A 24,873-nucleotide genomic window follows, 5' to 3' on the forward strand; every position below is an offset into this window, starting at 1 on the left:
CAACATAGTAACTCCCATTCATTGGGACACTGTCGTGAGGCGGGAAGGCATAAGCCCGCGGGCGCTTCCCAATACTCTGGTGAGACAGCACTGTAACCACATCCCGCAGTCACCCGGACACTGCTTTAACCCAGTCGGAGCCGTTTCATTTCGGAAAAAAAGACTTTGTAAGCAAATCGCCTACTCACCACTGATTCTTCTGCACGGAGTGAACTTATGTTGACGAGGTATCAGGAAAAAGCTTGTACTTTCTTGGCCACGAAACTTTCTATATAGGCCGAATGCCTTTGGTCTGTTTTCGAGAAGTTCGTGACTTTTTTTTTTAAAAGCCTATTCATTCTTAAATAACTGTCATCTTACGCTGATGTATGCGTAACTACTGCAGTGGGGTCTAAAACATTATTGACTTCCGGACATGAAAACACCGACGCTGCTTAAAGGATCGTTATCCCCTGCTTAGAGGAAAGTAAGTGGGTTTTTTGGCATTGGCGGGGAATTAAAGGAGCTGGCTCAGTGTTAACTTGCATTAACATGGCGCCTTTAATGGGGAGAATTCCTTCAGCTTCATGATAAAGCACGAGGAAAGCGAGAGAGATTAGTACGGCCAAAAGAAGCTTGGTCGATGAGATGATCTTTTGACAATGAATGCATTTTCGCTTCGTTTGTGCATTGCGACATTACAAATTGACTACATTTAATCGTGAAGTAATTAATGTAATGTAGCAAATAATTATAATTAAATAAGCAAATGTGGTAACTACATTTAAGGCGCCGGCATCAACCACTAATGAATGTTAAAAGCCAAAAGAACTGCGATATTAGTAAATCAGAAATAAATAAAAATTGCGAGGGGGAAAACTCAGCAGGTCTGGTAGCATCTGTGCTAAGAAATCAGAGTTAACGAGGGTCACTCGACGAAACGTTAACTCTAATTTCTCTCCACAAATGCAGCCAGACTTGAGCTTGTGCAGCAATTTCTATTTGTCAATTAATATTCGTTGATGTTGCTGGAGAACTTAACTTTTCCAGAGGTGTCACCTGCTTGAAACTGACCTTCCGACCAGGTATTCGTCCTGTCAGTGACCGCGTCTGTTTCCATCTCGCTAATATCACCCAACTTCGTCCCTTCCTCGATTCATCTGTTACTGAAATCCCTCATCCTCAACTTTTTTTGTTTTTTTAAAAAAAAATCCCGCTTTGGCTATTACAACATACTCCTGACTAGACTCAATAGTCTGAGTTCGGCCCAAACTGGGGATGACTGGTAGTCACTTCAGCTGAGGGTCACCACGCCCCAAACAAGGAATGGCTGTGAAGACAGCGCCTTCGTGGTAGTGATAATGGGAACTGCAGATGCTGGAGAATCCAAGATAACAAAGTGTGGAGCTGGATGAACTCAGCAGGCCAAGCAGCATCTCAGGAGCACAAAAGCTGACGTTCGGAGATGCTGCTTGGCCTGCTGTGTTCATCCAGTTCCACACTTTGTTGCCTTCGTGGTAGTCTCGGTGTGAGAATTGAACCTGTGCTCTTGGCATCCCTGCATTGCAGGCCAGTAAACCAAGCTAACTTAAACCCCTCTCTGTCTCCTCCGTGTCTTCAGTTGACTCTGATAGAAGGGCAGCCTAATGTCTTAACAGATAGTAATCTCGTACACCCATTGCACCTGCTATTAACTTAGTGTAAGCAAGTTGTATTTTTTTTAACATGCTGATCTTTGTTATGAACTCACTCTGTGACCGCTTCCCTCCCTAATGCCAAAATCTCTTCCAGCCCCACAGCCCTCCAGGATATCTGCACTCCTCTCTCTGGTTTTGGCTTCTTGATCGTCCCTGATTTTAATTGTTCCACCATTCTTCAGCTGCCAGATCCTAAGTTCTGGAATTTCCTCCTTTTAAGATGTTTCAGAAAACTTATCTCTTTCTCAAAGCTTTAGGTCATTTGCCCTAAAATCAGTTGTGTATCAATGTTTTGGCTTATGAAGAGCCTTGTTGTGCTTTGTTACAAGAAAGGCACCATGTAAACACAACAGTGTGGCACTGAAGGCACACAGCAGGCCAGGCAGCATCAGAGGATTTCAAATGATTTCTGAAGAAGGGTCCTGACCCGAAAGGTCACCTACCTTCTCCAAAGCCGCCTAGCCTGCTGTGTTCCTCCAGCTCCGTGCTGTGTTATTGCTTGACTCCAGCATGTATATATTTAATATACAAGTGTTTGTAAAGTGACAAATAAGGGCTTTGATTTTACAATTCATGGAAAAGCCAGCACCCCTGATAGTGAGATAACAAAGTGTAGAGCTGGATGAACGCAGCAGGCCAAGCAGCATCAGAGGAGCAGGAAAGTTGACGTTTCGGGCCTAGATCCAGCATCTGCAGTTCCTACTACCCCGATAGTGCAGCAGTTTCTCCACATTGCACTGATGCTTCAGCTTTTGATGATGTGCTCAAGTTCTAATGTATCCTTGACTTCCTACTTCAGGAAATGTTCCTTTTTGCTGAACCAAGCTGACAGTTGGGTCTTTTTTTGTGTTTAGTTTCCAGAGAGAAGGTCTGAAGTGGCCAAAGGATCTGCCACCACTGTTAAGGAAATGAAAGAAAATTGCATGCAAATCTTGAACTTAAGCAAGAAGTGTTTGGGCAATGATTTGAGGTTGAAGGAGATACAGAAATAGAGGATGAAACAAGTAGTATTGTTGGTCGGCTGTGTCTGTGGTAATGGTGAGTGGAACAGGCTATGTGCAGAGAATCTGTGACATTTTGAAGATTAGGTAACAATGTGGTGGTTGGGAATTTCAGCAGCTGAGTGACTGAGCTTAGTTCTCTTCCTGCACCAGTTTAACAGATGCCAGTTTCCTATCCCTACTCATCTCTTTTTACCAGGGATATTTTGTTTGTCTGCATTTAATCTCTGAGATGCAGCCTCTCCACATCTTCCTTGAAAGACTGTGTTCTATGTGCTTTTCATCTTTACGGACTGCACGTGTTATGTGTATCTGAGGCTGCAAATCTGCCTACTAGTCAGCTCTGGTTCTGTAATACAAAAATCAGTTGGTTTGCAGTAATGTCTGTTTCGTGAATTGAAATATATTTTACTATTCTAAATAAACTGACCTACGATATAATCAATGCCTGATAATCATTGGTCTATAATCATTAACATAACAGGCCAGACCCCATCCTCTGCCACCCGTCTCTGTTGGGTTAAATGTTCTTTTTCTAAATAGTTTCTCCTTCGAACAAAAACAAAGTTGCTGGAAAAACTCAGCAGGTCTGGCAGCTTCTGCGAAGGAGAAAACAGTTAACGTTTCGGGTCCGGTGATCCTTCCTCAGAAGGGTCCACAGCATCTGCTGTTCTTCTGGTTTTTAATTCCTCCTTTTGAGTACTCTTGCTTTCTCCATTAAAAACGATGCCACTTTGGAAGACCGAATGACTTGCCACTGCGTCTGCCTTTTTCTTGTGGCAATGTGAGACATTTCTTGTTCAATCCTAGTTAGGTCTCTGTCTCCCCTCTCTTTCTAATAGAGTGATTGATGATTGTATTGCTTCTGCTTCATGTTCTTCCCCAAAATGGGAAATTTCATTCTTTACTTCCAAATTTCACCTTTTTCATACTTCTGTCCATCACTAATTCTTCCCATTCTTGTGTTAATTTCAGTGGTTTGGTTGACCAATTATATGCCCACTTAGTTCAACGGTTACCTCAATTACATTTTTTCATATCCCACAGTAAGAACACAATACTGGTCTTATAATAGCCCATCTTTTGATTAGACAATGGTCATGGAGTGCAATACCTGCAGATTCTATCCATGGCTCCCAATATTTTTAGACAATAGGATCAATTCTTCTGCCATCCACAGCTTTTCTAAACCTGTCTTTTATTAACAGAGAACATCTTTCGGCAAAATAGATTTAGGTTCAAAAAAGTGTGTAATGAAATAAACTTGCAAAACATATCAACATTAGTCCATTTTTACAGTTATTCTAGGAAAAGAGAATGGTCAGAAGCAACCTTGTAAATTGATGGGGCGACATTGTAAATGAAAACATCAAATGACAGGAGTGTCAAATAATGGATATTACATGTTCATTTTCCAGATGTGCCAGAGATTACAGGTTTCTGACACCACCTCCTACTGTCCCTTGATCATGATCCCACCACCTGACCACCAAAACATCATCTCCCAAACCATCAACAACCTCATCACTTCAGGTGACCTCCCATCCACAGCCTCCAACTTCATTGTTCCCCAACCCCTCACCGCCCGCTTCTATCTCCATCCCAAAATCCACAAACCTGACTGCCATGGTTGACCCATTGCCTCTGCCTGTTCCTGCCCCGCCGAACTTACTTCGACTCCATTTTCTCCCCCTTGGTCCAGGAACTCCCCACCTACATCCATGACACCACTCTCACTCTCCACCTCCTCCAAAACTTCCGACTTCCCTGGTCCCCAACACCTAATCTTTACCATAGACGTCCAGTCCCTATATACTTGTGTTCATCATGGAGATGGCCTAAAGGCCCTCTGCTACTTCCTGTCCCACAGGCCCGACCAGTCACCCTCCACTGACACCCTCATTGGCTTAGCTGAACCCGTCTTCACCCTTAACAACTTCTCCTTCAATTCCTCCCACTTCGTACAGACAAAGGGGGTGGCCATGGGTACCCGCATGGGCCCAAGCTATGCCTGCCTCTTTGTCAGTTACGTGGTGCAATCCCTCTTCTATACTGGCCCTAAACCCCACCTCTTCCTCTGTTCCATCGATTGAATATATCGGTGCCACCTCGTGCTCCCATGAGGAGCTCAAGCGGTTCATCCACTTCACCGTCACCTTCCACCCCAACCTTAAGTTCACCTGGACCATCTCTGATACCTCTGCCTTCTTCCTGGATCTGTCTGTTTTCATCTCTGGCAACCACCTAGAAACTGATATCCATTTCAAGTCTACCGACTCCCAAGGCTACCTAGAATACACCTCCTCTCACCCAGCTTCCTGCAAAAATGCCATCCCCTATTCCCAATTCCTTTGCCTCCGCTGCATCTGTCCTGAGATGAGGCATTCCACTCCTGGATGCCCCAGATATTCTTGTTTTTCAAGGACTGCAACTTCCCCTCCACAGTGGTTGAAAATGCCCTCGACTGTTTCTCTCACATTTCTCACAACTCATCCCTCACATCCCCTCCCCGCAATAACAACTAAAACAGAATCCTCCTTGTCCTCATGTACCATCCCACCAACCTCTAGATCCAATGCATCATCTGTTGGCACTTCTGCCATCTGCAGTCTGACCTCACTATCGAAGACATTTTTCCCTCCCCACTCTTTTGTCTTCCTTCTGCAGGGACCACTCTCTCCATGACTCCCTTGTCTGCTCCACACTCCCCACCACCCCCGGCACACTTCCCTGCAACCGGAGGAAGTGCTACACCTGCCCCTGCCCCTCACCCCCATCTCAGGCCCCCAAGAAGATGTTCATTTGCACATCTGCTAATGTGGCATACTGTATCAGCTGTTCTCGATTGAGGTCTCCTCTGCATCAGGGAATTGCGAACAAGGAATCCTCAGAGGCTTGGAGACCGCTTTGCGGAACACCTACGCTTGGTTGGTGACAAACGACTGCACCTCCCAGTTGCGAGCCATTTCAAAACCCCCCCCCACCCCCAACTCCTTAGAAGACATGTCCATCCTGGGCCTCCTGCAGTGCCACAATGATGCCACCTGAAGGTTGCAAGAACAGCACCTCCTATTTCGCTTGGGAACCCTGCAGCCCAATGGTATCAATGTGGGTTTCACAAGCTTCAAAATCTCCCCTCCCCCACTGCATCCCAAAACCAGCCCAGCTCGTCCCTGCCTTCCTAACCTGTCTGTCCTTCCACCCGCCTCAAGCCCCACCTTCTATCTACCAGTCTCATTCCCCCACCTTGACCTGTCCATCCTCCCTGGACTGACCTATCCCGTCCCTAACTCCCCATCTACACTCGCCTTTACTGGCTCCACCCCCACCTCTTTGACCTGTCTGTCTCCTCTCCACCTATCTTCTCCTTTTATCCATTTTCCATCTGCCTCCCAAACTCACCCTGTTTTATTTCCGAATCCCTTTTCCCCTCCCCCATTTCTAAGAAAGGGTCCAGACCCAAAACATCAGCTTTCCTGCTCCTCTGATGCTGCTTGGCCTGCTGTGTTCATCCAGCTCTACACCTTGTTATCTCAGATTTCAGACAGCAGTTGTTTCCTTCTCCAAAGCTGCTACATAATCTGGTTGATATTTTCAGTGTTTTATGTTTCCAGCATCTTCAAGAGTTTATCTTTTGAGGAAGGGAGAATTTGTTTTGAAAACCCTTTATTACTCAACCCTTCCGTTATATCTTTGACCTATTTCAGCAGACCAACTCTCGACGTTCTCTATGCTTCTTCAGAGCTGACCTCTTGCTTCACTCTGAATTTCACCTCTTCAATGAGGCTGGATGTGTCTTAAGGTGTTTGGACCTAAGCTCAGAATTTCTGAACCAAACTGTTCCACTTCCTTTCCTTTTGTTAAAGTTTTTCTTAAAACCTATCTCTAATGCCAACCAATCCTAATATTTCCTCAAATAAAATCAGAAAGTGCTGGAAAAATTCAGCAGGTCTGGTTGCATCTATGGATAGAGAAACTGAGTTAATGTTTTGATTATCACTGATTATTGGACAAACTGGTTTTAGTTTTGGCACTCAGTTCAGCTCTGAAAATAGTGTTCAGAAAATTCAGTGCTAACGCTGTTCCTCCTTCCAAGATGTTGCCAGATTGGCTGAGTTTCTTCAGCACTTTCTGCTTTTAGTTCAGATCCCTGGCTTCTGCTTTGCTTCTAATCTCTCCATATTTGGCTTATTTCCAAGTTTTGTTCATCAGTGCCCCCATTAAATGCCTTTGCCATTTTGACCACATCAAGAGCACCATGTACAGTCAATGAAAGTCGTTGAGTGGTGAGGGATGTTGCAGAGGTAGGTACCAGTCATTGTCATTGGTCATGGATAGGAAGCAGGTTTTAAAGCTTAGCTTAGGTTTGAAGATGCCAAAGTTGTTAATGCTGTGACTACTACTGCGACAATGGAGAGGAAAATGAGGCCTATGGCATATGAATGGGGACTGGAATTGGTGGCTTTGAATTGTTATTGATTAGTCGACTTAAAATCTTGCACTGATTCGAAACTCTCTGGTTCAGTGTGACAGGATGAAGCGATGAGAAGTGAAGCAATACAACTAGCTATGATCGTATGTTTGCAAGCTGAATTGCGTACCTGCAATTTCCACTCCTCCATAACTTTCACTTTGTCCTTTTCTGACACACATCTTTCCTGCACTATCTCAGTTTCAGGGAATAAACTGTCCGCTGCCATCCACTACAAAGCCACTGACTCCTGTAGCTGCCTTCACTACAGCTTGTCACACCCCATGTCCTACAAGGATTCTATCCCATTCTCCCAGTTCCTTCACCTACATGGTATCTGTTTGATGCTACCTTCCAAAATAACGCTGTTGACATGGCTTGCTTCTTCCATGACTGGTTTCCCACCTGCCGTGGTTGACAGGGCCCTCAACCGCATCCGACCTATCACCTATGCTTCCGCCCTTGCCCCTTACCATCGCTTACAACAGTGCAAGCAGGTCCCTATCGTTCTCACATTTCATCCCACCTACCTCTGCATTCAAAGGATCCTTCTCTGCCATTTCAGACAACTCCAGCAGAATGCCACTATGAAACGCATCTTCCCTTCACTCCTCCTGTCTGCATTTTGCAGGATTGTTCCCTCCAGGGCACCCTAATCCATTCGTTGAGCACTAACCGCAGCTCTCCCTTCCTGTGGAACCATAGAAGGTGCAATACCTGCCACTCCACCTTCCTGCTTACTATCTAAGGACCTAAATAGTCTTTCCAGGTGAAGCATGTTTCATCTGTGCCTCCTCCAATCTGGTGCATGGTACTCGCTGCGCTCAACGTGGTCTACCACACATTGGAGAAACCAAACGCAGACTGGGTGACTGCGTTGCAGAACACCTCCATTCTGTGCTTAACATTACCCCAACCCCGTAGCCAGTCATTTTAACACAGCATCCTGCTCGCATGTCCACTTGTCTGTCTTTGGCATGCTGCAATGCTCCAGTGAAGTTCTCAAACTGAAGGAACAACATCTCATCTTCAGACAAGGCATTTTCTCACCTTCTGAAGATGTTGAACACCACATGAAGCCCAGATTGTGAATCTGCTGCCATTCCTTCCCTTTCTTTTAGGTTTGCTTGTTACATTCTCTGTCACCACTTCCTCGCTCCCCTTCCCCTCACCCTAACCCCAGTCGGACTGTCTGTAGTTTTCAGTCTGGCAGTTAGATACACTATAGTTCTGCCATTCTCACATTGTAATCACCTTAATATGCACCATCAACAACCTCTCTCCCAGCACTCCATACGACTCCCAAACTGTTGCATAAATGTTGTCCACTCCACACTTCACATTAGCTCAGATGAAGATAATGCTAGATGTTTTAAATGTTAGCTTGATCTCTCTCCACAGATGCTGCCTGACCCACTGTGAATTTTCTTTTAGTTATTTTTGGTACAGGTTCCAGCATCTGCAGCAATTTCCTCCTGCATAAAGTCATATCTTTTACAAGCAGTGCTTGATTTAAAGTCGATAATCTTGAGAATGCAATTACAAATTTGTATTTTTACGTTTTGTTTTATTAATCAGATTGCTGTGAAATAAAACATCTTAGATTTCACAGGTTCTGTTCTAGAATTGAACATTATCTTTGCCTCATTGTCTCTGTGCTATCAGACAGCTTGTCCATCCTCCAGTATTGTGTAATCATAGCTTTCATATCCACTGGACTTCATTATTCTTCCTGGTCCATCACAGGTTGTGATATACAGTCTATTTTAGCTGCTTTTCTGCTTCCTTATCTTCTTGTCAAAGGCCACTGACCGTCAGTTAAGCAACAAAAGCTTTCACTTATAGATGATTTGAAATCAACCTGTTTGGATATATTATGACTCACCTCCAGGGTGGGTGGGAATTGAACACAGTCTTTTGGGCTCAGAAGCAGGGACACTACTAGTGCACCTCAAGACCCATGCTTGGCTTTATTAAGTGCCTTTAATAGAAACAAGAGGAGAATCTGCCAGTGCCAAGCTGACAACTGTTTAGCATAATAAAACTGCAGGAAACTTTTTAAAGGGAAAAAAGTTAGCGACAAAGTTGATTTGTGATTGAAAAAATAAGGGTAGGTTAACGAAAGTTAGCACTTGGAAGTGGTCTGGGTTTTCATGATTTTGAACATTTCTATCTAGTACTGGTCTAAAGAAAACAAATCCAGAACCTAACAGTAGTCAGAGCTTCCATAATAATTATGCTAAATCATAAAAGTCAAGTTTAAATTATCACTCCGAAATGAGTTGTTAATGGAAAATTGTACTTGATTAACTTGAAAATTCATTGCAGTATTGGAAAGGGTTGATGAGGACAATATAATGATGTTCTATAGATAGATATGCTTTCTGCAGCATTTGAGAAAGCATCACATATTAGACTTGTCAGGAAATTTTGAAACTTGTGGGCAGAAAGGCACTGAGACAGCATGGCTACAAAACCTTTTAAGGTACAGAAAGTAGAGTGCAGTACTATTTTTTTTAAATGGGAAAGAGATATCAATGGTGCCCCTCAGGGTTTCTATTATGATCACTGACATTTTTTTTTCATGTACATTAATGACCTGGACAGGGATATGCAGGGTATAATTTCAAAGGGTGAGATTTCAAATGGGTCTGAGCAACATGGGCTGTGGCAGAATTGGACAAGAATGAATGGGAATAATGGGCCAAGGATGAGGCCCATTTTGACAAGGGAAGCATCATCTGTGCTTTTCACAAGCATTGTGGCAAGAATTGCAAAATAATTAATTATGGTCAGATCATTTCGGAGTGATAATTTAAACTTGACTTTTATGATTTAGCATAATTATTATGGAAACTCTGACCACTGTTAGGTTCTGGATTTATTTTCTTTAGACCAGTACTAGATAGAAATGTTCAAAATCATGAAAACCCAGACCACTGACGATGGCCAGAGTTGTGGGACAATGTGGACTAATGGAATGAATGTGAGAATGATCTCTATGGACAGGATGAGCTTGGTTACCTATCTTAACATCTTCTTACGCTCTTTTGGTTGCAGATTTTGTTTGATAATACTCCTATGAAGTATCACTGAATCACCTCGAAGGAACTGCAGAAATGTAAGTTACTGTTGTTTAAAGCTATAGCTTGCTATTTTTGATAAATTACATCTCTTTTGCAATTGGTGATTGAGATTGACTAGGAGCTGGATTTGATAATGTCCAAATTCATTGCACAAGGCACTCTTACAGCAGGATGGTAGCGAAGATTTTTATCCTATAATGTGTTCATTGCTTTCACTTTCAGAGCTACTTTCCCTCTCCAGAGACAGAAGTGCAACTGCATTGATTGCCACTTGTCTGCAGTATTGAGTGAGTGCTCTGGTGCCACAGGTGCTGATTGTCAAATGGACCTATAGGGTGGATGGACAACATGTTAAGAGCACTCTATCTGAATACACGCAGTATTATAAAAAGGTGGCTGATTTGAAGGCACATGTAGAGGGAAATGAGTATGATCTAATTACCATTACGGAAACAAGATTGCAGAATGACCAAGTGGAACTGAATATCAAAGGTTATCTGATTTTTTTTAAGAGGGACAGGGAATTAGGAAAAAGGGGTGGTGTTGCACTGCTAATAAAGATGAGATTGTGATAAAGAAATATAACATGTTATTACTATTTGAGCTTTTAAAACAAAAGCAGATAAATTTTTTTAGGACCTCAGATTTGACATTTGGAAAAGTGACTAAATACATAATTTTCAAATTGTGGAGGTGTCAGTATCGGACTGGGGTGGGCGAAGTCGGAAATCACACGATACCAGGTTGTAGCCCAATAGAAGAGCAGTTTCACCCTGGCAGAAGTGTTTTAGTATCATCAAGTTTCCAGCTGTAAGGGTTTGTATCAAAGTTTTCTACCGATCAGAAGTGGTGTTAGAACTGGGAAGAACTCTTAAAACTATTTCGGCAGTCACTGAAGGAAGCTTGAGAGAGTGGGTTAAGTGAGAAATCAAAGTTTAAGATTTCACTGGGATTGAGTATCTGAAGACATTGTTGCTTGGAGGAAGATTTAGATCCATGTTTTACTATTTGTATTTATCTTTTCCAATTGGTGTTTGTATATACATGCAAATAGCTTTGCTTTTCTCCTTTCCTTTTAATAAACTTAATAGTCTTGTATGAGGAGTAGGGGGAATGCTAGAATCCGTCATAAAGGATGGGACAAATGGACAGTTTGACAGTGATCAGATTGGGAAGTCGTGTGTGAAATTCATGGCTTTTTTTTTGAGTGTGCAACTGACAGAATTTATAAAGAAGAGTCATGGATGAAGTATATTTAGATTTTCAAAAGGATACTGAAAATGTCTCAACAGGAGGTTGGCTAGCAACTATAAAGCACATGGGAGAGGGATAATATATTGGCATGGATTAAGAATTGGTTAACAGGCAGAAATCAACTGGCCATTCTCCTGTTACCTAGGTAGTAAGGTACTGCAAGGATCTATACTTGGATCCCAGCTGTTTGCAATCTATATCAATCATATAGATGTGGGCACTAAATATACTATAATATTTCCAGGTTTGCCGAAGACACAAAGCTCATGTGCTATGAGGAAGATGCGTAATGAGTTGAAGAGAATTTGGAGAAACAGTTAACTGGAGAAGAAGATACCAGATGGAATATAACGTAAAAATCATGAGCCATCCATTTGGGTAGGAAGACTAAATGTGCAGGTTCTTTCTTAAGTGGCAAGAGGTTGGGAAGTATAGATTTACCAATGGATTTGATCATTTTGGAATAAATCACTGAAGGCTTAGATGTAGGTGTCCCAAGCTGTTGGGAAGGTTAATGGACTGTCAGTCTTTATCGCCAGAAGATTTGAGTACAGGAGCAGCAAAGTCTTGCTGCAGCTGTATAGAGCGTTAGTTTGATTGCACCGAGAGAGGTGTGTACAGATTTGGTCCCCTTACTGTAGAAGGGAGATTACTACAGAGGGAGTGTCACATATAGTTACCAGACTAGTTGTTACGATGGCAGAATTGTCCTGTGAAGAGGATAGGAGAAACAGGGCCTATATTCTTTCGAGTCTCGAAGAATCAGAGGTAACTCTATTGAAACCTACAAAATGTTTGAAGGGATAGACAGGGTAGATGCGTGTAAGATGATTCTGCTGTTTGGGGATCGTAGAACCAAGGGATACAGTTTCAAAATTATGAAGATGCCACTTAGGACAGTGAGAAGGATTATGTTTTTTTAAAAATCCATTAGATTATGAATCTTTGAAAGGACTGTGGAAGCTGAGCTATTGTTTATATTTAAACTAAATTTCTAAATACTAAAAGTATAAAGGGTTAGTGAGGGGCTGAAAAAGTATTGAAACGGATGATCAGCCATGATTACATTGCATGGTGGAGCAGGCTCAGTGGACTGAATCCCTAATGATGTTCCTGTGTAGTTTGCTCCTAAGTCATGGCACAAGTCAGGATCTATGATAGCTCCTTCCAAACTCAACTCCCACCACCTAGAATGACAAGGGCAGTAGTTACCAAGAATGGTAATACATGCTATCTGTAAGTACCCTTCCAAGCCACAGCCCACCCTGAAATGGAAATATATAGTTGTCCCTTCACTGTCATTGTTACAAAACTCTGGAACTGCCTCCTTGTCAATGTGTACCAGCATCACATGGACTGCAACTGTTCACAAATGCAGTTCACCAGCTTTTCAAAGACATTTAAGAGTGTGCACTAAATACTGACCCAGGAAGAAGTGCCCATGTACCATGAAAGCACGAAACAGTCTCCTGGGAGGCCTGTCCAATACATATCCCTTAGATAACCACTATAACAGATTATCTGACCATTGCAGCTTGGGATCTTGCTGAATGCAGTATGGCTGCTCTACTGCCCCAAATTGCTACTGTGGCTACATTTCAATTATCTGTCATTGACTTTAAAGTGATTTGAGTTATGCTAAGTATACGAAAGCCCAATACAAAAGGAAACTTCTCTTTGTCAGCATACATAGTCCCTTTTCATATATATACACCAGTCAGGTGAGTCATACAGCACAGAAACAGGACCTTCAACCCAAATTATCCATGCCAACTAGATTTCCTAAACTAAACTAGTTCCTTTTGGCCCATATCCCTCTTAAACCTCTCCTATCCATGTACCTGTCCTAATGTCTTTTGTATGTTATAATTGCACCCATCAAGTGCAGTATACTTTACTACTTTCCTCACTGAATAACATGTCCCTATTTCCCCATGAACAAACTTACTGGAAAGCTATGGACTCTGTCAGCCCTTTCAATTAGGAGAACAAACTAGACAACATGCATAATATGATTTATTTTGCCCTATTGTGGAAGTACCACAAACGAATTTAATTTTCGGTTGTCTTGTTTTGCCAATTATGCAGGCTGCAGCCTTCTCTCGAGGGAGAAATCTTGTGGAAAACACCAGCCATCTGACCAACATGTCAGAACATGCATCTCTCGATGCTGAGCGATGGTAAAAGATGGCTGAATCACTGCGTGGGGAAGCAGGCAGCATCAGCCATGCAGATGTGTGCTTGGCGGATAACCGATTGAATTTAGATGTATTTCCAAACAGCAGCAGCCGATTTTCTGTACTTTATGAAACACGCAAAGCAGAGGTGCAACAGGTTGAGTTTCTACGACTAAACTGCAATGACGAGCAAATTGATTCATCGCTTGCTATCATTCCTGAACTAAGGAAGCTGAAATCGCTTGTACTTAAAGGTAATACAAGTAGATTTAGTTATGTAGTTGTACAAATACATTACCATCACTCATACGTCCAGTTTAATTAGTTATGTATATATGTAATTTTGTTTTAATATTTGAAGTGGTATCTGGTATGATTATCTTCGATAATTGTTTTTGTTGAAGTAATACTTTTATTTCCTGTACATAAGATCTTTTTCACAGCTAAGTATCCTGTGAAATGTAGCAATCTGTGACCTGGATTGCACCAAGCCTTTCTTAAGATTAAATTGCTTTTCTTTCAGTCTGCAAAGTATCATTGCCCTGGTTGAGCATGTATTTTGAAGAGAGATGAATATTTCAGAATTAATTAGAATAACTGAATCATGAAATAATCTTGATTGTTTAGAGCTGCTGACCTGTTTGTGTATGATGATATTCCCCCTTTGGTTTCCTATCACATATGATAGAATTTGATTGGTATCTTGAAGTTTTAAAGGATGGGAGGGAGCTTTACGAAGCATTGTGGAGCCGAGCATCTTCAAAAACACTTACTATCTGTTAGCTTTATAGTTACAGCCATCTGGATGGCTATCATTGTTCTAAATCTGACCATGTTGATCCATGGAAGATGGAACATAATGTGAGGTTAAGCACTTTGGCAGGAAGAATAGAGGAGCTGAATATTATTTAAATGAAGGAAGACTGCAGAAATCTACGGAACTGAAGGACTTGGGAGTTTTCATCCAGAATTTACAAAAAGCTAGTAATCGAGTTCAGTGGATAATAGGGAATGTGAATGGAATCAAAAACAGAAGTGCCTGGAAAAACTCAGCAGATCTGGCAGCATCTGTGGAGAGAAATCAGATGTAACATTTCAAGTAGGGTTTGTGTTTTTGATTTCCAGCATCCACCGTTCTTTTGCGTTTTGTATGCAAATAGAAAGTTGGCCTTTTATTTCAAAGAGAATGCAGTATAAAAGTATGGAAGTTTTGTTCAACCTAGACACTAGTCAGATAACAACTAGAATACTGTCATCAATTTTGGGCCCCTTATCGAAGGAAAGATATTAGTAGTAATAGAGGTAATGCAGAGAAGGTTGACTAGGCTGATACCTAGGTGTGGGAAGTAGTCTTATGTAAGGAGGTTGAGCAAATGGAGCCTGTATCTGTTGGAATCAGGAAGAATAAAGCAACTTTATTTTTAGTATAAAAGATTGTCCAGGCCCTTTACAGGGTAGATATAGAAAGTTTGGTTACTCTGGACTTGGACCAGAGGGCATAATTGTGGAATAAGGGGTTGTGCATTTAAGACAGATGAGGAATATCCTCTCCTCTCTGCGGGTAGTGAACTTGTAGATTTTTGTTTTTAACCGTAAAGGGCTGTTGAGGCTGGGCCCTCAAACATATTCAAGGCTGAGATACATTTTTGTTTTAATCAGCAAGGGAATCGAAGGCCATTGTGGGGTGGTGGGGGGGTAAGCAGGAAAGTGGAATTGGGGATTATCTGATCAGCCATGAATTTCATTGAATAGCAATAGACTGAATGGTCTGCTTCTCCTAGCTTTATGGTCTTATCTGAAAATTCCTGAGCCTCTTGGTGATGTGACACATTGCGTTATGCTTGGCATTCATTAGGTGGCCATATCAAAGATGACTATGGAGCATGTCAGCGAGGTCTGGTGGCCACTTTGCCTGTGGAGTTCAGACATCTCCAGCACTTGACCCATTTGGATTTGAGCTTCAACAGCTTTACCTCTGTTCCTGAATGCGTGACCGAGTTAAAGGAACTAACTGTGCTTCTGCTGTCCCATAACCAGCTGGCCGCACTGCCCAAGAGCATTGGCAAGCTGGCAAAACTGACCTTTCTTTCACTGATGAAAAACAAGTTGAGAGAGTTGCCTGGAAGCATTGGCAAACTTGTGGCATTGCAGAAAGCAAATATATCTGAAAATGAACTGGAACAGCTTCCTGACGAGATTGGAAACCTCCTCAACTGTGCACAGTTAGACCTTTCAGGCAATAGATTAACAACCATACCGTCTTCACTTGGTGAGTTTATTTGCCAAACAATTGTAATCACTGGAATACCAACATCATTTGAGTTTAGAAATTGTTCAATAATTGGAGATGTACAGAAGGTTACTTTGTTCAGATTTGTGAACATCTAAGGAGATAATGTGCAAAATACTTAAAATTAATTTCATGTGATAAGATTAATTTCCCAGCGTGTTTTGTCAAGTTGAGTAGTGTCTACACTACTGCACTTTTGGTACCCACTAAGTTTCAAGAGAATGCAATGGAAAATTAGCATTCTGATCAGAGAGTTTACCTATAAAATGACAATCAAGAGCAACGGTGAATAAATATTACTTTGAAGCTCTATTAATATTTATTAGTCCACAATAAATGTTATACAATCTCGTACAATATCTGTTGGTAAACCTTTGAGTCTTACATTATTCCAAAATTTTGTATATATGTTTTAATTTTCAGCATGTTGATGTTGTAATACGATATCATTTTAGGTGCTGGTGTTATAAGAGATGTAATAAGTGCCTTTTTTAAACAGCAGTTATAAATGACACACAGCTTTTATACTCTGCACACAGCAAACCTGAAATCTCTTGGGGAATTGTACCTACACAGCAACCAACTTGTAACCGTCCCAACCTCCCTCGCTCATCTTCCCAAATTGTCCAGACTTGACCTGCAAAACAACAGCTTGCGCTCTGTCCCTGCAGAGATCCAGAATTTGCCCTGTGTGAACTTAAAGGGCAATCCAATAGGGGAGGCAGAGTCCCCAAAAGAAAAAGGTAATAAATCCAAAGTTTTTTTTTCACTTCACCAGTTTCGATTTTGTAACTTTGCAAAAGTTTGTGTGTTTATGTACTTTTTAAAAACAAGGCTTTTGTTTTCTTTTGATTTGCTGAATGCCATGAGTCATGAAAGGGGTTCCATGCTTTTCCAGTTCTACTTGAGTTGCTGTGGATGGGACATTGCATAAGAAATGATGTATGTAGAGGTTAATTGGTCATCTGGTTAATCAACCCAGTAGCCCATCATCATGCTTTGAGCTGAAACTACTATCAGTTTAATCATGGGAGGAGAAAGGTACTACACTGAAACTTCCAGCAGTGAAGTCATTGGGCACTGTTCAGGATTAAAACCTTTTGTATTATTTCTTTGATTTGCCCCTTTCTTCTAAGCTGGAGATAAATGGCTTATAGACCCAACAAGGCAATTCAGCCACACTTGTCTGTGTAGGAGCTCATCTGTCAATCCCATTTCCCTTCCCCTTCTCTGTAGCCCTGCAAAAAATTTCTCTTTTGGATAATTGTTCAAGTGTCTCTTTAAAGCCACAATTGAAGGTGCCTTCTCACAGCCTTAGTACATTCTAGAAATTCACTGCTTGCTGCTTAAGCAAGTTTTTCCTCTTGTTGGTTCTTTTTGCCAATGACCTTAAATTGATATCCCGTGGTTTTCAGTTTCTCCCTTTTGTTTTTTGAATCGAGCAAATCTGCACTCAACCTTCCCCTTCTCTAAGTAGAACTTCGGTAACAGATAACAAAGTGTGAAGCTGGATGAACACAGCAGGCCAAGCAGCATCTCAGGAGCACAAAAGCTGACGTTTCGGGCCTAGACCCTTCTTCAGAGAGGAATCCATTTCTGTGACTGAAATCCTTCATCCCCATAGCCATCCTGCTAAATGTTTCCTGAACCCTCAAAGTCATTTAATACTTAGCTTTAAAGATCAAAAATAATTGCAAAGAATGTTCCCTGTTTGATTTGGGGTGAAGGGCTCCATCTTTTCCCTTGACTTTCCCTTCTACTGAGCTGAGCTTCATTTTTTACACTTGCAATCATAACTGGAGCCTACTGTATCTGAACTTAAGTCAATTACGCTTTTACACACCCCTTAGAATAACGGTTAATACCCCTGCCTGTCACATGGGAGACCAGGGTTCAATCCCTTGGTGGGGAGGGAAACTTGCTTGGATCAGCCATGCTCCCCTCGAAAGGCAGAGCAGGCTCAAGGGGCCGAACAGCCTACTCCTGTTTCTATTTCATATGCTCTTGTAGTTTTGAATTAGTATAATCTAGCGGAACTTAAGCAATTCACATTCTGTCTCCCTCTCCTACTCTTCCCACCACCCCCCAAGCGCGCATACACCACGGCTTCACAATCTCTCAAGTGAAACTCCTAGGTTTGCTTGACCCATGCACCACCTGTGTATTGCCTGGAATTGAAACTAGGCAAAGAGCAGCAGATTGAGCCTTCCTGTGTATAGCCTTATTTAGAATTTTATGATTCATTCTTAACATCTTCTAATTCTCCATCTCTTATTGTCGTAGCCACAAACTCACGTTGAGGTACATCCACGCAAGTGTTTTACCCAAGTAGTAAGATGAGTTGGTGGCTGTCAACTGACTGTATAAAGCATTCTGTGAGACCAGAGCCTGCTCTTGTCCGACAGATGTACCTACACTCTCTGATGAAACCTTACTGTGACACTGGCAAATGTTGGTTTACTGAGCACAGGTAAAGAGCCTGATCCTGGGACAGTGTGGTCAGTATGGCTGAATTCCACAGCAAGCAATCATTTTACCAACTAAGTTTGCAGAATGGCCCTTGCAGCTCTCTGCTGTATATCTTTATTCAGATCACCTCCCCCAGAGTACTCATCAAGGGTCCAGGCCGGAAACATCAGCTCTCCTGCTTCTCTGATGCTGCCTGACCTGCTGTGCTCCAGCTCCACACTGTGTGTGTGTTGCTCCAGTATAATTGTCTATTTTACAGATGCACTGGGCAAATGTTGCTGATTAACCTCACCTCGCACAGAATGAGTGACCTGATATGTTTGTACTGAGAGACATCAGTCTTGAAGGAGCATTGCATTTTAATTTGTGTGGAGATGACCTGCTCTTTATAGCGGTTTTCATGGTGCTGTACAAAAATAAATAGAAATCAGGGAGTTTGAAGTGGCAACTGAGACAGAATCCTTGCATGATTGCTCCAAGAGTTCAATCAATGATTGAAGTCTCCTTCCTTTTAATAGATTCAAACAGCACATTCCAACCAGTCTGTGCTAAACATAATCCCAAACTAAACTAGTCCCAGAGGCCTGTGCTTGGTCCGTATTCCCATATTCCTCCAAACATTTCTTATTCATGTACTTATGCAAATATCTTTTAAACATTGTAACCATACCTGCATTCACCACTTCCAATGGAAACTCCATTCTATACAATGATTATCAGTATCATAAGTAGCAGTTATTAAAAAGTAACATTAAATTTCCCAGGTTGGGAATCAGTGTCGCTGTTGTCCTGCCCTGCATTTTCTTCCATGTTGGTGTTCCTGTACTGGATTGAAAATGCCACCAGAGGGCAACAGCCACCATTTCAGTCGTCAGCAGGAGGCTCTAACATTGTGTGCTGGCATTCATAGCCTGAAGCCCTTATTGAAACACTTTTTGTATCACTTCAATATTGGCAGATCAGATGAAAAATGTGAAAAGTGGGGGAAAAACCTATAAGATTTCTGGTGCAGTCTGCCACTGGAAGAATACTGTATTTTGTGCTATCATTGTTTGCATAATGGAAACGATAGAGCATTTTAATTTTAATTTTAAAAATATTTATGGAAAATACTATGTGAATGCCAAGATCGCAAGTAGATCCCTACTTCTGAGGTTTGTGATACAATTAGACTCCCTACAGTGTGGGAACAGGCTCTTCAGCTCAACAAGTCCACACTGACCCTCAGACATCAAACCCAAACCCACCCCCCTATAGCCCACCTAATCTACACATCCCTGAACACTACAGGCAATTTGGAATGGCTAAACCACCTAGCCTGCACATCTTTGGACTGTGGGAGGAAACCGGAGCACCCAGAGGAAACCCACACAGACACGAGGAGAACGTGCAAACTCCACACAGTTGCCTGAGAGTGGAATTGGACCCAGGCCCCTGGTGCTGTGGGGCAGCAGCGCTAACCATTGAGCCACCGTGCCGCCCAGATCTGATTATGAAGATTGATCAGATTAAACGTGTGTTTTGCAACATCACCTGAATCCTGTAATAGATTGCTTCCATCCAGCGTTTCTGCATACAAGCCAGAATGAAAATCTAGGATACAAAGGGACCCTATGTTAAGTGAAGAGAAATGTTTCCACTGATGGAATTGACTTGCCTGTATTACTCACAGTTTTTTGCTCCTGGCATTATAAGGCCATTCAAGCCAATGACATTGGGAATATAATTTCTCATGTGATATACCATGTGTGGTGGCAGATGCTTAAAATCACTTGACAAAACTTGTACAGAGATGATTTGTGTTCCACAACAACTACTGGATTCCTTTTCTCATTCTGTATAGGCTGTGCCAAAACCAAAGATATCCTAGTCCGAAACCTCTCCTCCGATACAGACAGGTACCCGCAGTTGTTGTTTGATCAAATTGTATAGTTTGGTTGCCTGAGGTAATGGAATTTAAATCCGTGCCTTATTGAATTCTTCCAGCTTTGTTGTGACCGCGGAAGGCTGCAAGATTGTGTTACCCTGCGGGATTGAAATCCACTTCCCACCCGAATCACTTTCTCTGACAGTGATCACGTGCAGAGTGACTTCCCCTCACCCACAGCAGGTGAAACTAAGGCATCATGACTTCTTGCTGAGCCAGGTCCTGGAACTTTTACCACATGGGGTACAGTTTGAAAAGGTACCAGCGTTTGCCTGAAATTTCCATATTTTGTCTGGCATTTCTCATGATACGTTGACTAACTTTTACAAAGGCAAGAAGCATTAAGCCCAAGGATTTTACATTATTCCGATGCAAAGTTTGAGTTTTCCACTTAAGGCCGCAATTCATGCTAATCAAAAACGCACGTGATTTCGAGTTTAACTATTGCCAGGAATATTTGTTAATGCAGGTTCGATAGTTGGAAACTTTGTTTTCTCTTCAGAATTTTCTATATCCGAGGAAATGTGATGGACATACGTTAGTGGAAGAGTATGCTATCACTACAATAATTAGACGCACATCCTTAATAATGACCACATCAAGCCAATTCTCTTGCCCAGAATAGTAGTTGTGGAGGGTATAGCCTGTGCTCTAAGTTACATTCGTTCAAGACAAATGTACAGAAAGAAAGGCTAATCTGCAGAACACCCTCCCCGACAGATCTCCTGAGGCATTGCGCATTGTAAAGATATGCTTTTTTTAAAATAACTAACTCTCCACTCCTTTCCTAGCTCCATCTCTCTGTCCTTGACTACTATGCTTTTCTCCTTGATTTTTTGGCTAGATCGTTCTCCTGACAAAACTCCTTCCGACGGTATTGCTGTATATCCTTAACTGGGCTATAGTATTATTTAGAAGTTTCATTTAGCTGCTGCTAAATTTTGAGACAAAAATGGTGACATAATTGTGGAGATCATTGAAGCGATGTTAAACTATTCACGCACTGTGTCTAAGGATGAGGAAAACTGACCTGCCCAACTCCAGGGCAGGCTCATCCTTCCTAACCGATTCTAAATACCAGAATTTTCATTTCTATCGAAGACCTGCCCACACCTCGATCAATCATTCTGTGTAAAGAACAAATTCCTGACTGTCCTAACTTTGCCATTTTAACGAGCTTGGGTGTCTTTCCAGATTTATCTTTTCCATAACACCATCTATCTCGCATATACATGTGAGATTGGTTGTCTGTCTTTGAGAATTTAAAAAGTGCAAAAATCTCCATTCTTCTTGTATAATTTCAGATTTTTACATTTAATTTTTCTGGGCTAACAAGTCCTTATTCAAACCTCTACTCCCTCTTGTGTTCTGACTATTATAATATAGCATTCTCTAGACTTTGCAACAATCTATATACTCTGCTTTTCTTATTTTGTTTGTTTAACTGCTTTGTTTTCCATGCTAGTTTCCACAATGCTGTTCTTCAACCAAGGCTCCTCTGATCCCTGGAATTGTCTCTGAAGACCACTTAGCCTTGCTCAGTCAGCATTGAAAGGCTTATTCGAACCCCGTAAATCCTGCGCTGTGCCTTCAATTTCCTAACTCTAACTTCCTGGGTGGTGCCTACTGATTTTTTTCCAAATTGTTTTGAGATTTATTTTAGTCAGCAATGCTGGTTTTACTGTAGTACTGTTAGTTTCAGAAGCCCCTAGACCCCGTACACCACCTTCTCCAGGCCAATTACGAATTGGGATTGAATGCTGGCCTGGCTGGCAACACCCACACAAATGAATGAAAAAAAAATTGCAAGAAGTAAAGAGTAACGATGAAATCACAATTCCAAACACTTGGGAACTCTGCACTGAAAATTCTGATTTGGAATTTGCTGTTGAATTGTTTACAAGTTGTGATTACACTCAGCCTTTTTTAGTTCAGATGATGGTTAGGATGAAGAGGGTGCCTGAGCGACTTTCAAGTGTCTGCATTTTGCAAATATTGAATGTAGTGTGAAGTTGTAGTGGTGAACGGCTGATCCAAGTGCATGCACGTTGCTTTCTTTAAAAAAAAAACTCATCATTTTGAAAAACAAGTTATTGATCAAATCTACTACCTAATTTAAATGTCATTTTCTCCTTGTGCATTGTCAGGAAGTACTCATCAGGATTCCGTATGTTCCTCCTCGCTCTGACCATCGAAGGGAAGTTGTGATCCGAACGTTCAGTGACAGCTGGAGTGACCTGGATACTAAGGTGTTTGAGGTGTGTTGGCTGTGCAGTGAGCAATCAGTTGCGTTCATAATTTTAAAGTTGCCCTTAAAGTGGGAAGCTTGTTTTCACGCTTTTCCCTTTAAACATTACAAAGGTGACATCCGTTTGCTTATAGCCCTTGGTTACCATCATTTGTGCAATCACAACAATAATTAGAGATCACATCCTTAATAATGACCACATCAAGCCAATTCTTCTCGCCCAGAATAGTAGTTGTGGAGGATATGGCCTGTGCTCTAAGTTACATTCGTTCAAGATAAATGTACAGAAAGAAAGGCTAATCTGCAGATCACTCTCCCCAAGGAAGCTGTTTAGTCATGAAGCTGAGAGGATATGATAGATACACCTTTTCAAGATTTCAAACTCGCTGTGGATATGTCAAGCTACTTTTTCCTGAATCGAGCAACCCCCCGAAACATTTCACTGGGGACAAACAACAACGACCTTGTCTCATTGTGGGGTGGATGCAGGCCTCTGTACAAATTGTGCACCGGCTGACTTTCTCCATCTCTCCGTTGGGTGCATGGTTGAGTAAGACAAGCAGAGGCTGTGTTAACATAAAGGGGAAAGGATCATGTGGTGGCTCTGTTGTTTGTGCCAGCCCACGCTCTAAACAAGAATTGGACATCAGTGTGAATGCATTTATGAAGAGAATGTAGTGACTGGGTGGCTGAGTGGTTAGCACTGCTGCCACACAGCAGCAGAGATCTGGGGTTGATTCCAGCCTTGGGTGACCGTCTGTATGGAGTTTGCACATTGACTCCAGGTGCCTGCTTTCCTCCTACAGTTCAAAGGTATGCAGGTTAGGAGGATTGGCTATGCCAAAATTATCTTGTGCCTGGGATGCATAGATTAGGTGGATCAAGCATTGTAACCATGGATTATGGGGATAGCGTTGGGGCTGGGACGGGGATTGGGTAGGATGTCCTTCGGAGAATTGGTGTGGACTCAATGGGCAGAGTGGTCTCTCTCCACTCTGAAGTGATTCTATGATGCAGGTTTATTTGGAAATAATCTATATCTAATAAATTCAAGCCTTCTAAATATTGTAAAACAGGCCTGCTGAACCATAACTGAGAAATCAATCAAGTCAGTTTCATGAATATATTGGATCATTCTGCAAGTTATCAGTGAGTTGCACAGGTTCCCTTCATTAGGAAACGTTATCATCAATTTCTTGAGCAGCAGTTTATGTGAAAAACCTTGTGTGGTATAAAAACTCATTGAAAGTTTGCCCTTGTGAATGCAGCTTTGGGTTAATTTGCTATTGGCAATATTCATGCTCTGCCAGCTGGAACATCCCCCAAATGTTTCTGGAACTGAGTCACCCTCTCTGAGTCACGACATTTAAACAACACATTCAAGGGCTGTCAGTATCCTTTCTTTTAATTTGGTTGCAGAGTTATGCTGCAGTTGCTTTCTCCTGGTTTTGGTTCAATATGGGCTGTATTCTTTTTCTCTCTTGGTTTAGTCAGTCATGTGATGCTACAGTGAGTCTTTTTATTTTGTTTGCACTACATTGGTGTTTCTTCAAGGGTAGCCATGGTGATGAGTTCCTATGGTTACAGGAGTTTGCTGGTGCCAAGAGCCAAAATATGATGGACATTTGCTTTCTATATGTAGAAGAAATTCTTTTTTCCATTACAGGTATAGTGTTGTCTTCCATACTGGTCTGTGTCCAGCAATTGATTAGTGTTATAGTTTCACTGGGGGCTGGAGAAGGAAACATGCAATATTAAAAGAAAGAAGAAACTTTGCAGCCACACTTTTAATTCCAATCTTTTCTTGCATATGAATTCCATTTCTCTGTAAACAAGTTGCTCCATAAATAAGGGCTGTAACAGGAAAGGATGTGTTTCTCATTTTTTGACTCTCTTTTTGTAGCTTGCACCTTGAAGAAGCAGCTGGAATTTTGAGGGCTAACTTTAACGAATTGCAGCAGGATTATGGCTGTACAAAGGGCAATGCCCAGCTTGCCCTGTGTTCCTTGTGTGATTAAGTGTTAGTATTGGATGGGGATAGGGGGAGGAGGTGTTGCTGTTGTTGTGGGGTAACACCACAACGCGGACGAATTTCCCTCTGCTCGATTTTGAAGGGTTAACATCAATGCTCTTGATGCAGCAACCATTCGGCTGCCCAGTAGCTCAAGGGAAGGGCAGTGCTGTATAGGGAAGGGGAGTCTATAATCCACTGGCTGGGGTCTGCCAACTCTTGTGTCGGCTGCCCATTTGGCCACCATCTAGGTCACAAAGATG

At 42.0% G+C, this 24,873-nt stretch overlaps 1 protein-coding gene across 5 annotated transcripts in view; it reads left to right on the forward strand.

Moving 5' to 3' along the window:
- Positions 1 to 24,873, forward strand: part of pidd1 (p53-induced death domain protein 1) — a 78,319-nt gene that overhangs the window by 154 nt on the left and 53,292 nt on the right. The window contains exons 1-10 of one of the 5 annotated variants that reach the window (XM_059651903.1): positions 35 to 1,064; positions 2,531 to 2,714; positions 10,209 to 10,269; positions 11,733 to 11,866; positions 13,577 to 13,919; positions 15,521 to 15,934; positions 16,495 to 16,698; positions 20,268 to 20,322; positions 20,411 to 20,609; positions 22,499 to 22,609. In XM_059651903.1, coding sequence (XP_059507886.1) covers positions 13,676 to 13,919; positions 15,521 to 15,934; positions 16,495 to 16,698; positions 20,268 to 20,322; positions 20,411 to 20,609; positions 22,499 to 22,609 — 1,227 coding nt within the window. In that variant the 5' untranslated portion in view covers positions 35 to 1,064; positions 2,531 to 2,714; positions 10,209 to 10,269; positions 11,733 to 11,866; positions 13,577 to 13,675. Of the gene's footprint in view, positions 1 to 34; positions 1,065 to 1,461; positions 2,715 to 10,208; positions 10,270 to 11,732; positions 11,867 to 13,576; positions 13,920 to 15,520; positions 15,935 to 16,494; positions 16,699 to 20,267; positions 20,323 to 20,410; positions 20,610 to 22,498; positions 22,610 to 24,873 lie in introns of those variants that run through there. The other 4 variants (XM_048545707.2, XM_048545706.2, XM_048545709.2 and 1 more) reach the window with 4 other exon arrangements.

This window comes from Stegostoma tigrinum, chromosome 17 (genome assembly GCF_030684315.1).
Source record: "Stegostoma tigrinum isolate sSteTig4 chromosome 17, sSteTig4.hap1, whole genome shotgun sequence".
Taxonomy (NCBI): domain Eukaryota; kingdom Metazoa; phylum Chordata; class Chondrichthyes; order Orectolobiformes; family Stegostomatidae; genus Stegostoma; species Stegostoma tigrinum.